The sequence below is a fragment of the Perognathus longimembris genome, chromosome 16, assembly GCF_023159225.1.
Source record: "Perognathus longimembris pacificus isolate PPM17 chromosome 16, ASM2315922v1, whole genome shotgun sequence".
Classification (NCBI taxonomy): domain Eukaryota; kingdom Metazoa; phylum Chordata; class Mammalia; order Rodentia; family Heteromyidae; genus Perognathus; species Perognathus longimembris.
Window position 1 is genome coordinate 30767830 of NC_063176.1, and position 14421 is coordinate 30782250.

The window sequence follows — 14421 nt, forward strand, 5'->3', positions numbered from 1 at the left end:
AGAGCTGATTATAAGACCCTTACAAGATGAGTCTAAAACATATTCCAGAGAGCAAAGACATATACAGAGAATAAGGGGGGGGGGCATTTCAAAACACACAGAAGCCAGCTTGAATGGGCTCCCCCCTGGCCAAATGGAAGACAAATTCAACACTGAAATAAATAATGATATTAACAGATATAAGCCATTAAATGAATCAGAAAGCCAAGAGCCCTCACACTTTAAGTTAATAAAAGAAAAAAAATGGTAAGTTTGGAGTGAAGTAATATTAACAAAATTTCAAAGCTCCTTGCCATAAAATACTTTTTTTTTTTTTGGTCATGGGGCTTGAACCTGTGCTTGGACTAGTGCACTCTACCACTTGAGCCACAGTCCCACTTCTAGTTTTCTGGTAGCTAATTGGAGATATGAGTCTCACGGACTTTTCTGCCCTGGCTGGCTTTGAACCACCATCCTCAGACCTCAGGCTCCTGAGTAGGTTGGATTACAGATATGAACCACCGATTAGATTACACAAAATGCTTTTTAATTGAACTTATGTGATATTTCTGCTGACGATGCCAGAATTTAATCATAAACCACAACTGAGGCGTATTCTTTTGAATAAGTACCTAGCAAATTATCAAATGTCCAAGTTGTAGGAAACAGGAAATAAAAGAAAACAAAAGATAGGAAAACTAAGTGTAACACATGATTCTAAGTTGGAGCATTCTGTTTGTTATGTTGAACATTATTGAGACTACTGGAAACACAATGTGGTCTGAGAACCAGGTGGTGTAGTAAAGTATCTGTATAATTTTCTGATTTTGATGGCCATAGTTGGCTATGTAGGGAAATATCCTTGTTTGTAAGAAATATTCACTAATAAATTGCAGAAGGATGGGGCATCTGGTTAAGAAGTTCACATGGTTCAAGAAAAAAAGTTCATTGGCTTATTCTTCCAGCATTTCTGTAACTATGTAGGTGGTCCACATTTTTTAAAGGAGAATAAAAATAAAATTTTTGTTTGCTAGTTTTGTGAGATTTACTTTTTTCCTTGTACAGCTTCACTAAAACAAACTTTATGTACAATTATGGAAATTCTTCTTTAAAAGTGAACAACAGTATATGCTGTTAATAAGCAATGTAATCTTATATTTAAGCCCATTTTTTCTAATTTATTTAATGAAAAACAGGATTATTTACAGACATTTAATTCATAGTCTTAACTCTTAATTGTGTTTCCTTGGGAAAGTTTAAAAGTTGATACATCAGGTTAGGCAAGTATTAAACATTAAAATAAAAAATTAAATTAGTCTGTATTTGTATCTTCACAAGAAAACTGGATGGATTTATAATATCTAACATACTTAAAACATTTTTCACTTGTGTTTGTCTTTGTCTCAAAGTACAAACAATTTCAGCACAGGAAATGAACTTGAGGCAATTGACAGGTTTTATGTATTCTTTGTGAAATACCATTTCAAAAAACTTCTTTTATGTGTTCTGGAGCTTTATCTCTAGACCTGCGAGCTGTGCCTTAGACTTTTTTTTCTCAATACTGGAGCTCTACCACTTGATCCACAGTTCTACTCTTTGCTTTTTGGTGGTTAATAGGAGATAGGGGTCTCCATAATTCCCTGTTGGGACTGGCTTCAAACCTCCATCTTCAGATTTCAGCCTCCTGAATAGCTCAGATTACAAGAACAAACCACCAATGCCTGGATTTCAAACAGTATTTGAAAAACATGTTGTTATTTACAATGCTAAGTAACTGTGGAGCAATGTTGAAATAGAATTTAAAATATGACTGATGCTACAATCTGAGCTCTTAAAGCCTCTTTTCTCTTTGTCATTGACTTCATTTTAAGAAATGTTATAAAATTCCTGTTGACATTGATCATACAAAATTCCTGTTGACACTGATCATAAGCATTTAGTATGTTTAGTACTATCATTTAGTACTAAATTTAGTCATTTTTCCTCTCTACCTCTTAACACAGTTTGACAGATCATTTTCTTGTGTGCTGTAGGTTTTTTGTTTGGGGTATGTGGTGTGTGTGCGCGTATGCATGTGCGTGCGTGCGTGTGTGTGTGTGTGTGTGTGTGTGTGTGTGTGTGTAGATGTCCTAAGACCTGGGCACTGTCCCCAAGCTGTGGTTAATTGGGGATAGGAGTCTCACAGAGTTTTCTGGTCAGGGGGCTTTGAATCTTGATCCTCTGCTCTCAACCTCCTTAGTAGTTAGGATTATAGGTGAGAGTCAGAGAACTTTTCTTTTTTATTTACTCCTTTCTGTGGGCGATTAAGTGGAATTTTTCTAATCTCTTTTTTCACAGAGAATGTAGTAATCTGTAAGTTCTAGTCTTATTGAAGGCTCCCAATTCCACTTCCTCACTATGGCTTTTTCTCAGCTCACTACCCAGGATGTAAGCTAATCAGTCCTATTTTGTTTTCCAATAACAACAGCTTCTTCTTACCCCTAATTTCTAGGACCATTTTAGCGTGGACGTTCCCAATTTCTACTCTAGCTTTCACCTTCTTTTGCTCCTAGAGATTTTTCTCTTTCTTGCGAGTGCAGCTTTATAGTCAACCTGCAGGAGTGACGCTTGAAGAAGGAATCAGTGGTTACACTGGACAAGGGAACAAACACATCAGAAGGGAACTGACCTTTGCTAGTAGCTGTGTACTTGAGGCTGTAATTTTATACTTTGTACATTTTCCCAAAGTCTGGGCTACGGGACTGCTTCACTGCTCTGGGTCTACTATAGACTGCTTATATGATTATAAGCATTATAACAGGAGGGTTTCTGTATTTGATTGGACTTTATTGGTTTTAAGTTATGGAAACTTCTTAGAACTGACTAAAATGAAGAAGATTTGTCTTAGGTTACTTGGTTTCTGCCATATCCTACAGGCAAGTAAAGAAGGCAGATACCAGGAGGGAATAGATATTAGAGATAGGAGACTAATGTAAAGTGATAAAGAGTCCAAAGGAAGGATGCTACATGCCTCTGCTTTTTGCTTCTGGTGTAGGATATTATAAGGCCACTGTCCAGATGAAGTCATTGGGATAATCTCTCTTCTTCCATTGTCTTTTCCGCTGTCTAGGTTGAGTCTGATTCCTTTCAAGTTTCCATATCCCTCTTTGTTTCTGAGTTCTGTTCATTTATTTTCTTTTTAAAAATGGGAACATTTCTTTCCTGATACTGAAATCTGACTTGCTGATTTTGGAGATGGATTCTTGGCTGGTTTTGCCCCTGTTGGTCCCCTTCCTTTTGTCAAGGTCTTACTGGGGACTTTTCTGAGTTTGCAAGAGCTCAACCTACTTCTTAGTTTGGGCCTTTGCATCTCTATTTTACGGTGGCCCTGTGTTCTTTGCTAGGTTTTCTGTTTTCCTTTGCTTTTTGGATATTATTTTATTTTTTCTAACCTTCTCTTTCAGACATTCTCAGTGAGGTCTTTCACAGGGAAAAATATAAAATCAGTGGATCCTAAGTCTGCCTATAGATTATTGAAATATATTGTATCACCCATTATCCTTCCCATGAATTAAGTCTCTAAAAATTTAAATTTTGTATCAGTGATCATTTGATTACCATATTCAGAGTGACCTTACCTAAAAGGGAGCATGTCTAGAATTTGTGAGCAAACCCTGATTTCTGGCCATAGTGTGTGTGTGTGTGTGTGTGTGTGTGTGTGTGTGTGTGTGTCTGTGTGTGTGTGTGCTTGAAATCAGGGCCTCATGATCTGGATTACCATTTTTGCTCAAGGCTGAGCCACAGATACACTGATTTTTGGCCCTGAATATAATGTAAAACCATGAAGTAGAACTTGGATCAGACTCACTTTACTTCTATCCAAAGACTGCCAGAATCTCATACATCATTCTACAAGAGTCAAAGGATCTCAGCTGCTTTGTGTTTTCTAGGCAGCACACCTTTTTCTGCTCATTTCAAACACCTAAGAAAGTTTTGGACACTAACGCAGCCTCAGCTAACACACTTTTCCAACATTCTCAAGAAACGTATTGTCTAAGTATAAAGTTCCACATGGACCATGCTCAGTATGGGTCCATGAAGGCCTAAGGCCTTATGCTTTATCTGCCCAAGGCATAATCACTCTGTATATTTTTCTTCCCAAACACCACTGTTTACTCTTTCTGAAGATTTCTGGTTAATGTAGATGTTGTTAGTGTGTGTGTGTGTGTGTGTGTGTGTGTGTGTGTGTGTGCTGGTACTGGTATTTGAACTCAGGGCCTGAGCATTTGTGCTTAAAGACAGCACCCTGTCTTTTGAGCCACAGCTCCACTTCTGGCTTTTGGTGCTTAATGGGGATAAGAGTTTCAGTGACTTTCCTGCTGGGTTTGAACCATGACCCTCAGATCTCAGCCTTCTTAGTAGCTAGGACTATAGACATGAGCGACTACCTGGGTTATTGTTATATCTTGAAGGACTTAATAATATATCACTTTTTAAAAATGGATGTTGACTAGGCTGGGAATATGGCCTAGTGATAGATTGCTTGCCTCGTATACATGAAGCCCTGGGTTCGATTCCTCAGCACTACATATATAGAAAAAGCCAGTAGTGGCCCTACAGCTCAAGTGGTAGAGTGCTAGCCTTGACCAAAAAGAAGCCAGGGACAGTGCTCAGGGGCTGAGTTGAAGCCCCAGCACTGGCAAAACAAACAAACAAAAAAAGATGTTGACACTGAAATTCTGTTTTGTTTGATGTGGCAGGTATAAGTGATGGTTACAATGAAAAGATACAATGCTTGCTTGAAAAAAAGCAATCTGCCAATTTCTGTAGAGAAAAGATAATTCTTAATTCTTAGTACAGAGTGGGCTTGCTTAGGACCGTGTCTTGGATCCAGAGAGTAGAGATGACTTATATATGCTTGGTTGATGATGTGATCTCAACTAGGGCACTGTAATACCGGGTCTGTTCGTTGGTCAATAATGTTGGCACTATGTGTTTATATGGGTTCACACTGCCATTTACTACTATTATTAACCAGGCATGCTAAATGTCCTGAAAGGTATTAAGAGAATCCTGACAGTGAAAATTTGTCCTTATCAAAATGTCAATGAAATGATTACTTCCCTTAAAGTCCCTCTTCCTCAAGCCACCACATGCATGCATGCTACAAGATGATTTGGAATGAATGCTCAAAGAAATACCTTTTTATCCTGGTACAAAAGTGCACTCTGTGCCTATGGTTGATTTCTTGTAGTCATTTTTATATGCCTGCATTATAGTCTACCTCACTGTCCTCATTCCAGGTTCAGTATTGCTGTATATCATCTTGGAGGCAGGTTTTTGACTTCCTGATGGTGAAGGCCACATCTTTCTCATCATTATACGAGGTAGTCCAGCTGTGCACAGCATAGGAGCAAAATTAGCATTTGTGGAAAAAACCAAGCTAGTGAGATGTTCACATGCAGCATTGCTGTATTTCGTCACGGGAAGTTCAACACAGAAGTTTTGTTTCTCAACTAGAATATCCATGCAACATTATGAGCACATGATGAGTTGTGAGGCTTGGAATTCATCCTTTTGCTCTAGGTATTTCAGATAGAAATATTTGCTTCATCTAATACATAACATCCAGTGGGGCTTTTGAACAGCAGAATTCCTTTCAGCAGGTTAACTGTTCTGAACATCTGTTTATGTTTTACTTTGCATCGAAAGGCCTGAAATGAATTGTCATGGAGCATAAAATCCATTTTGTCTTGTATGCTCCCCTTAATTATTTTCATCTGTAGAAAGTCAGTATTTTAGATCTCTACTCACTTTCAAATCTCTTTCAATTTTAAAACATTATAACATGCCCCTTGTTATAGGATCTTTGAGTCACTTAGGTCTCAAGATTTGTACAAACCTGCTTTGGCTATGTAAAAAAAAAATGGGTTTGACTTTTTTTTTAATATAACAGGCTCATTTGGACTTTGTCATAATTTTCTCAGGTATGTAGCTTATCATCAGGATGTGAAAAGTTTTTAAACTTTTTTTTTAACAAATAAAGGTCAGTTATTTAATTTCCTAAGGAATGGGTAACTCAACACTTTTTTAAAAAAAAACTCCTTTTGGGGCTGGGGATATAGCCTAGCGGCAAGAGTGCCTTCCTCGGATACACGAGGCCCTAGGTTCGATTCCCCAGCACCACATATACAGAAAACGGCCAGAAGCGGCGCTGTGGCTCAAGTGGCAGAGTGCTAGCCTTGAGCGGGAAGAAGCCAGGGACAGTGCTCAGGCCCTGAGTCCAAGGCCCAGGACTGGCAAAAAAAAAAAAAAAACTCCTTTTGCCATTAGTGTATATATTCAAAAATACACATTGAGAATAATGACCTTTAGGAGTCCCTAATATATGTAGAAAGAGCTCTGATATTGCATCTGCCTGATAGGGAAACATTTTATTATTTAAGGTTTGAGTCCTTCATAAAATGATACATTGACACAATTGGGATTAAGGGCAAAGTCATTCTAAAAGAGGAGGCAGGATTCTGTCTATCTTCCTTGTCGAAATAAGAAAGAGACGGTTGTTTCTTTCCAATGTCATCTTGTGCAACTATTACAGAAACATGATGCTCCCACCTTGCTTTGAAGAAAAAAGGGTTTAGTCTGAGGTTGCACGAGTCCTGTGTTGCTCTGATGACATCTCAATGAAGATGATAACTTTCCTCCCAGGAACTGAATGGCATCAACACCAGGCCTTTTGTTAAGAGGGGAATCGGGACCCTGAGAATTTTCTGACCCCTGTAAGAAACTTTTTAAAAAATCACTTTTTCAAAAACAATTTTCTTTTAGTTTTGGAATAGTTGTGGTTGGAGCAAGGCATGCATTGTTTTAGTGCCTTATACGCAGATACGGTTACAAGGAGGGGATGACTGTATAAGGTTGTCTGGACTTCTAGTGGTTGGAGACAATATTGCCCAAGTTGCCTCTGAAACCTTCCAATGTTTCAGAACAATGTGACCCTCAAACCAGAAACATGAGTATGACATGCTGTCTGGGTATCTGATCATTATTATCTAGTCTCTTTGACAGGAGAAAATATTATGCTGGCATTTTGTAGAATATCCATTCTGGGATGTGTGATGAAGAAACTTGTGAGAGAACAACCTGGTTAACGTTATTGTATTAATTTTTGAAAGAAAAACTGTGGGTCGGGTTGGCTTTGAGAACCATGTGCTGTTGTGTGAATTGATTAATTTCATTTTCTGAGAGGGCATGAGTTATTTAAAGAACTTCATAGGCTTCAATTAAATACCAGAAGAAAAAGACTGAAAACCAGATGCTCATTCTTAATGCCTCGGAGGACATTCAAAAACAAACTTCACAACAAAAGGCATTTGTGTCTGGCATAATTCACTGATGGATGATTTGGAAAGCCTTCTGCTTATTGATGGAGTGGAACGTAACATTATGGAGAATTGACAGATGGTTGGTTAGAAAATTACCTAAGTTATTGATCTCTTAATTCAGTAAATCTACTTTTAGTTCATGGAAGGGACACTTTCACAGTTGATTAAGAACAGTAGAAAAATAAATTTTTGTTTTAAGTACAGGACTAATGGTTGCCATGTTTATATTTGGTGACATCAGGGTATAGATAGGTGGGAGAAACACTGCTCTGTTGCTGAGACAATTCAAGGCATATTTTGAAACCATGGATGTGCAGGAAAATGCTCCAGTCTGAGTGGGCAGCAGTAAGTGGAGTCTTAGTTTCTGAGTCCCTCCTTTTCTCCCACCCCAAGCTTTGAGTATACTAGTTATATGGCAGTGTGTTATCCCCACATTTTCAAGGACACTCTGTGTCCTTCTTGGACCATAACAGTAGGAATGACCTACTATCCTTGCAGGCTATTCCCTGTTCTGCTGCGGCCATAGAGTACAATGTGTTTGCAGTTCTTCCTAATCAAAGAACCAATGTGTTAAATTTGTTTCAAATCTTCACCTAGAGTTGATTTGGTGTGACTTTTCTTTTAAATTGTTTTCAGTACTGTGGTAGAGGATGATGGTCATGTATTCTGCCACCATTTTGCCTATCATACCATCCTTTCGATTTGGCTTAAGATGTTTTGATGTGTTAGCATGACGCTGTCATAAACTTTGAAGTAAAAATAATTCTAACTAAATTTTCCACACGCACATATAAATTGGAATAACCTCTGTCTACTAATGATTGTACATACCAAATCTGCAGACTGTGTTGACTATATGTACTAATTTGGCCCATAACTGTATTTAGGAACATAATCATTTCAATATTTAATGAAATCAATGGTATAATGTCACACTTATACACCATTACCACCGTTGCTGAAGTGCCAATCAATACACATTCAAAAGATAAGAATATAATTTATTGCTAGAGAATCAGATAAAATATTGAAGAGAGAATATTTGGGCCAGCCCAAATCAGAGAAATGTATCCCTGAAAAGATCTGCTAGAGGAAATTAATTGAAAAATATACCCAGAAAACTAAAGGATTGTGAACTAATTTTGACTCCTAACATACTAGAAGAAATTTCTTTCTTCAAGTGGTCACAGGAGTATTTTAGGGACAATCTTTCTTGGCAAACTCACAATGGCTCCAGAATCCTGAAGCAAAGAGCATCTCCATATATACAGAGGAAAAGATAAGGGAGGAAATATTAGGGGAACAAAGGAATACTATATAGTGATGTGAAATATAACCATTTATCAACAAGTACCTGACCTCTAAATATCATACTCATGGCTAGTACAAATATTTTTACCAGTAACTAGGAAATTGGTTGCCTTTTTTAAGGATGAGAAGGAAGAAACACGTAGAATCTCAATATTTCAGCATTTTCTTCTCAATAGTATGACTGTATGCTTGTACTGACAGCCATGTAGAACTGTTGATGCAGATGTTACCTCCCAGGCACCCCTGGGGGTTTCTCTCAGAACTCAATGCACTTCAGGCTTTACTATCAGGAGAATAATGCCAGGTCAGATATACCACTAGACCTGTCCCTGAGCATTCTTTCAGTGGACTCACACTGTAACACACCCAAGATCTCATCCTTGCTACTATAAAGTCAGACACAGCACTCCATGGCTTCCAATTAGCCTTGCACATGTCTTAAAGCTCATCTTGTGGTTGAAAACTTGCTTCTTGTGTTTTAAGAGCTACATTTATTTTTAATGCTGTTCTGTTGGCTTTTATAACATATAATGATATGATCTTCCTACCTTGTATATTTTCTTAAATGAAATTAGTTCCAATGGCAAGCCTCCTTATCCCAGTCTTCCACGTTCTTAATTCTGCTCTGCTTAATTCCTCACTTGCTGATCCAACTGCTTTCACAACAGTCATCCTCTGAATCTTTGGAAACCTGCTGTCCTTGTACTCTTTTTCCAATGTCTCAACTCTCTTTGTATTTCATTTCCCTGTATGTCTGCTTTAGGGTCTTTGAATCATTATGTCAATCATGCTCCTGTGAATGTCCCAAACCTCATTGTCCCTCTACATTTTCTCATCTCACATCCTGTAAAAGCTAACAGAAGCTGTGTATCTATAACTGGACAGTAGAATACAGCCAAAGTATTAAAATAGGAAAGTTATATTATTTTAGGGTCATTTATTCTTAAAACTCAATTACAATTTAACTCTAAATATCTTACATTGGCTGATAGCTTAAGCCAGGCTAGAGGGAATGGATCAGAAAAGATATGAATATAGGACTGGGCATGGCTCTGGTTAGCACTTGCTGAGTTCTGTCTTCCTTTTTTTTTCATGTTAAAAAAAACTTCACTTTTATTCTGAGAAGGAAAGTTCAGGAGGATTTTTGACAATCGCATTTTTTAAAGGATCTCTGGCCATTGGACTGATGAGTCAAGCAGGTTCTGGTGGGTGGACATTAGCAACTGATTTTATTTCCTTGGTAGTTCTAATGTACAGCCAGTTTAATACCTAGTTATATTGACATAGGCCAAAAATACTAATGCATGATGACTCCCCATCATGGTCCAGAAGTAGGGATTTTAAATGTTGCAGATTTTATAAAATGATCGCACATACTTATCTATTGGCTTTCTTAAGACAAAGCCTATAAAATTATGATAAACAATGCTGTCACGATAAAACAATGTCATTAGTAAAACAGTAAAATGTTTCTGTGTGTTAACATAACTGAATAGCCAGGCACTGGTGGCTCATGCCTATAATCCTTGCTACTCAGGATGCTGAGATCTGAGAATCAAGAATCATTCTGGGAAGACTAAGCCAAGAAACGTATCTCCAATTAACCACCAAAAAGCAGAAAATGGATGAAGTATGGCTTAAGTGGTAGAGTGTCAGCTGTAGTAAAATCTGAGCAAAAACTTGAAAAGCCTGGCTCACGCCTTCAGTATCAGTTAAAAAAAAAAAGATAATTTTATCTTACCCAGAAAAGAATTTAGTATTTTCCTATTGGTATCGGTATCAGACAGAAATGCAAAGGAGGTACAAGGATCACATCCTCGTGGAAATACCCAACCTTAGGCCAGAAGGAAAAATCAAGATGACAAAATGGTAGCTTTGGAAAGGTACCACGCTCTTCTGATAAGTACTGGACTAAATTACCTGAGATATTTTCCTTTGACCATAATGTTTCCCATGATTTATATACAAGTTACTTCTAGATTCTTTAAATAATTTAGTCTCTCCCTAAAAATTCTTTAAAACCAGTAGCATTAGTAATGACTTAGGCAGCCATTATTCAGAGCAAATTCTGCTTATCAAGACAACTATTGTGGCTGGGGTGTTTGTAGGTCTGCTATACAAGTGTTCTTGGCCTGTGAAAGGCCTTGGGTTTAAACCCAAGTATTGAAAGAAAGAAAAAACACCTCAGTACTTTATACTAGCTCCTCACAAGCTGAAATCAAGCAAGCGTAAACACTTGGCTTAGCTATAAGGTAAATGAATGTTCTAGTATATGAAGAATTTTAAAAGCAAACCAAGTAATTGTATAAATTTTATGACCGTGGTTGGACCTTTTAACACAACACAATGGGAATGTTCATATTCATTTTTCCCCCAAAGGAAAAATTTCTTATCACCACTATGTTGCACAGTAGAATAGAAACACGAGTTCACATACTTATTCAAGTTTCTAAGGACTGCAAACAACAAAGACACAATTTTACTTCCAAAATCTGAAGTCACCGACATGATTTTGTATGTTCTGTCAGGCTTTACCTAAAAAGTCATTATTCAGATATAGTTCCCATGTCACATTTAAAAAGCCTCTACCCTACCACAACTTCCTGAGATCTGTGGAGAAACTGTAGTCTTGTGATCAGACTCCATAAAGCACTGGCAGTTTTGTAATCATAAGGAAAAATGGACACAGATTTCATGTGTCAATCAGGTGGAGTCTGTTGATCTGATTAGAAGCCTTGACAAATGCCTGGTGGCGATTGCAAATAACTGCCAAGCATATGGGGATGATACAGTAGCCCACAGTTTTGGGGTCAGCTCTTGTACAAGAATAAAGAAACAAAAACATCTGTAAGTAAGGTATGAGAAAAATAACTGTCCACAACCAAAAAGGCAGAGAAAGTAACCGAGCTTTCAAGGAGTGTGTCCATGTAGTTCCTTCCCGGGGCTCCTCCGGGTGCTGTTGAATGTGTTCTAAAGCCAGTCTGTTGTAAGTCTCATTGATTTCAAAAGCATAGTAAAATGCTGCTGCACTTGCTAACAGATAGAGTCCCACTCCAATCCATCCCATCTGCTGACGGAAGTTCATCATTCTCCATGCTCTGTGCCTTCCTGTCCCGAGTGGCCCGTCCGCTTGCCCGTTCCGGATGCCCAAGTTCTGTCTTCCTTACTACGAACAAACAAACACGCAAACAACAGATCCCTCAAAAGACACAAACCTATGAGACAAAGTTCTTCTGAAGCCAACATTACAAATTCTTTCAAATAATTTCTCTTATAGAGAAGTCTAAAAATTATGGAAGATGACATCATGATATAGTGAATACTTTTATAATGTGTTAGCAAGAAAGAATTTGTTCTAATGGTAATAAAACAGAAATAGAGGATCACATGTGTCTTGAAACTCTGAAGGAAACATCAAAGTTGTCTTTGCATTTTGCTTGAAAATGATCACTGACTACTCAGGCCATTCTAATATTACAGGAGTACACTGTTAGATTATGATAAAGCTGTGACTCAAAGGTCACTTTAAAAGATTAGGTATTTATTATAGAAAAAGAACTCTGGCAATGTGTGGTGTGAATTGGTGAGGAAAACTGTAGAGTTTCTATGAACACACACAGAAACCAGGAGAGAACTAGTTTGGAGGTCAGGAGAGAGCAGGGGGTTGAGAAGAGATGCTGCTAACTGCTAGGTACTGGAAACATGCAGTGAAACTTAAAAAATGTTCAAGACTCAAAAAGTTAGGAGATGGTCTCACAGATGTTATAATTCAGGTTCTGAAACTGTCAGAGGAGGAAAATGCAGAGTCTGAGTCAAATAAAAAGTCACTATGTGGCTTTCATTAAGGGAAGGCTGGAGAGTAACTTGTAATCAAAGCATTTTTAGTATTATCTCAGACTTGTATGGAAAGTGTCATTGCCTTAAGCTAGCTACTTGTGATTAATAATTCCCAAGCATCATTTCTTGAAAGAGACTGAACTGAGATCATTTAATGACAACAACTTTGCACAACTACTTAAAGACAATGGAAATAGAATTCAACAAAGAGAACATATCTGAAGCACGACTATGATGCTCTTTCATCCTTTGCCTGTGAGTGGGAGGGAAAGTTGGCTTGAGCAGCAACAGGATCTCCTAGGTACTCCTAGTGTTTAGCTGGCAATCAGGACAGACTCTTGCTCATGGTTAAACTTGTTACTAAATACCTAGTCCTCAGTAGCTAGCCTGTTGAGTTCTTAATGGGTGAAAACTCATATTATCCAGACTGATCCAGATTTGAGTTGGAACTACAGAGACAAATAATAACAAAGCCAAGTTAATGCCCTGTCTACACTTAATCACAGGTGTTTCTATCACCACAGACAATCGAATCTTTGCATACACCTCTGGCTTGGGTGAGCTCTTGCCAAGATAATTCATAATCCTTTGGAATGCTACCAAACAGGTGTGTGTGTGTGTGTGTGTGTGTATACATATATATGTATATGTACATATATAAGTATGTACATATATTATATATTCAAAAGAAATCAATGCTGGAATATTGCTCAGTTTATCTACTACCAAATTTTTTCTTTTAAGAGACAGATGTTTTTCTTTTCATTTATACAAGTTTATGTAATAGTATGACTTGTGACTGAACGAACTCACTCCTTGGCTTCGATAACACACAGTAAAATCTCCTAGGAAGGCTGCTCTCCAGAATGTGGGATCTAACATGTGATACTATGCATCGACATGGTTTGTAATATTAAAATCATGCTTCTTTTCGCTCTCTGACGGTAGGTCTTTGGAGCTGATGACAGGACTATGGGTGACAGCTGCTCTCAGAAGATGGCCACAGCTAACCTTCACCGCTTCCTGCTGTTGGTGCTCCTCCCCTGCATCTGTGCGCTCATCGTGCTGCTGGCCATCCTGCTCTCCTTTGTAGGTGAGTGAGTCAAGAACAAGGAAGCCAAAATTAAAAGCTGATCTATTTATAATGGTGATTTCGATGATAGCATTTAGTTAACCCAAAGATGTAAAGCAATACGATTATCTGAGGACTGACAAAAATCTGCAGTACCAACCATGGGAATCACATAACTAGTCATCTTTATTCATATCAATTCAGAGATTGATTAATTAAAACAATTTCAAGAGTGATTGCTACATGGAAGGCACATTGAACATCTTGCAAAACTCAAGGACAGTTAAAGTCTTTTTGCTTAAGCACTCATAGTTTGAAAGGAAAAGATGATCAGGTATGGAGGTGATGAAGGAGAAAAGATCAAGGTTGTCTCCTGGGTTTCCTAGTTAGGTTTCCAGGTTGATTTTGGTGCCAACTGCTAAGATGGGAAGTTAATGTGAACGAGTTGGCTATGGGCAGATGAAGGACACATTGGAGGTTTTGTTTCTAAGAGAGATAATGGAGGACAATTATGAATAGCAGGATTTGCCAGTTATAGTTCAAGTACACTTATGTTGAATGTATCCAGGGGTGCAGACTTGCCCAAATAAAAGGCAGATTTAAGAATTACAACATACTTCCTTCTAAGGGCATTTAAAGTAAATAGTGACTAACATATAATATTTGACTTATCACTTATTGGTAGCTGGAGACATCCAGAGGGGAGCTAAGACAGGAGCCTTGAGGATGTGGGGTGTTTGTGGCTGTTGGAGCAGGAGTCAATGTACTGTGAAATAAAATGACATTGATTCAAGGCTGAGGTCACAACTCTGGATGATGCTAGGGTTGAAGGGGTGGGCAAAGAAGGGAGGAGTAAGA

At 38.0% G+C, this 14421-nt stretch overlaps 2 protein-coding genes across 2 annotated transcripts in view; one reads left to right on the forward strand and one right to left on the reverse strand.

Annotated features, from left to right (window-relative positions):
- Corin (corin, serine peptidase) overlaps positions 1-14421 on the forward strand; it is a 270666-nt gene that overhangs the window by 19843 nt on the left and 236402 nt on the right. Inside the window, exon 2 of the mRNA XM_048364609.1 lies at positions 13440-13584. Within this exon, the coding sequence (XP_048220566.1) occupies positions 13440-13584 (145 nt within the window). The remainder of the gene's footprint in view (positions 1-13439; positions 13585-14421) is intronic.
- LOC125364858 (transmembrane protein 251-like) lies at positions 11090-11766 on the reverse strand. The gene has a single exon (XM_048364612.1). It carries the CDS (start codon positions 11740-11742, stop codon positions 11347-11349), a length of 396 nt encoding a protein of 131 aa, XP_048220569.1. The 5' UTR covers positions 11743-11766; the 3' UTR covers positions 11090-11346.

Excerpts from the sequence above, each read along its gene's own strand:
- LOC125364858 (XM_048364612.1), bottom strand. The coding sequence starts at position 11,742 with ATGATGAACTTCCGTCAGCAGATGGGATGGATTGGAGTGGGACTCTAT.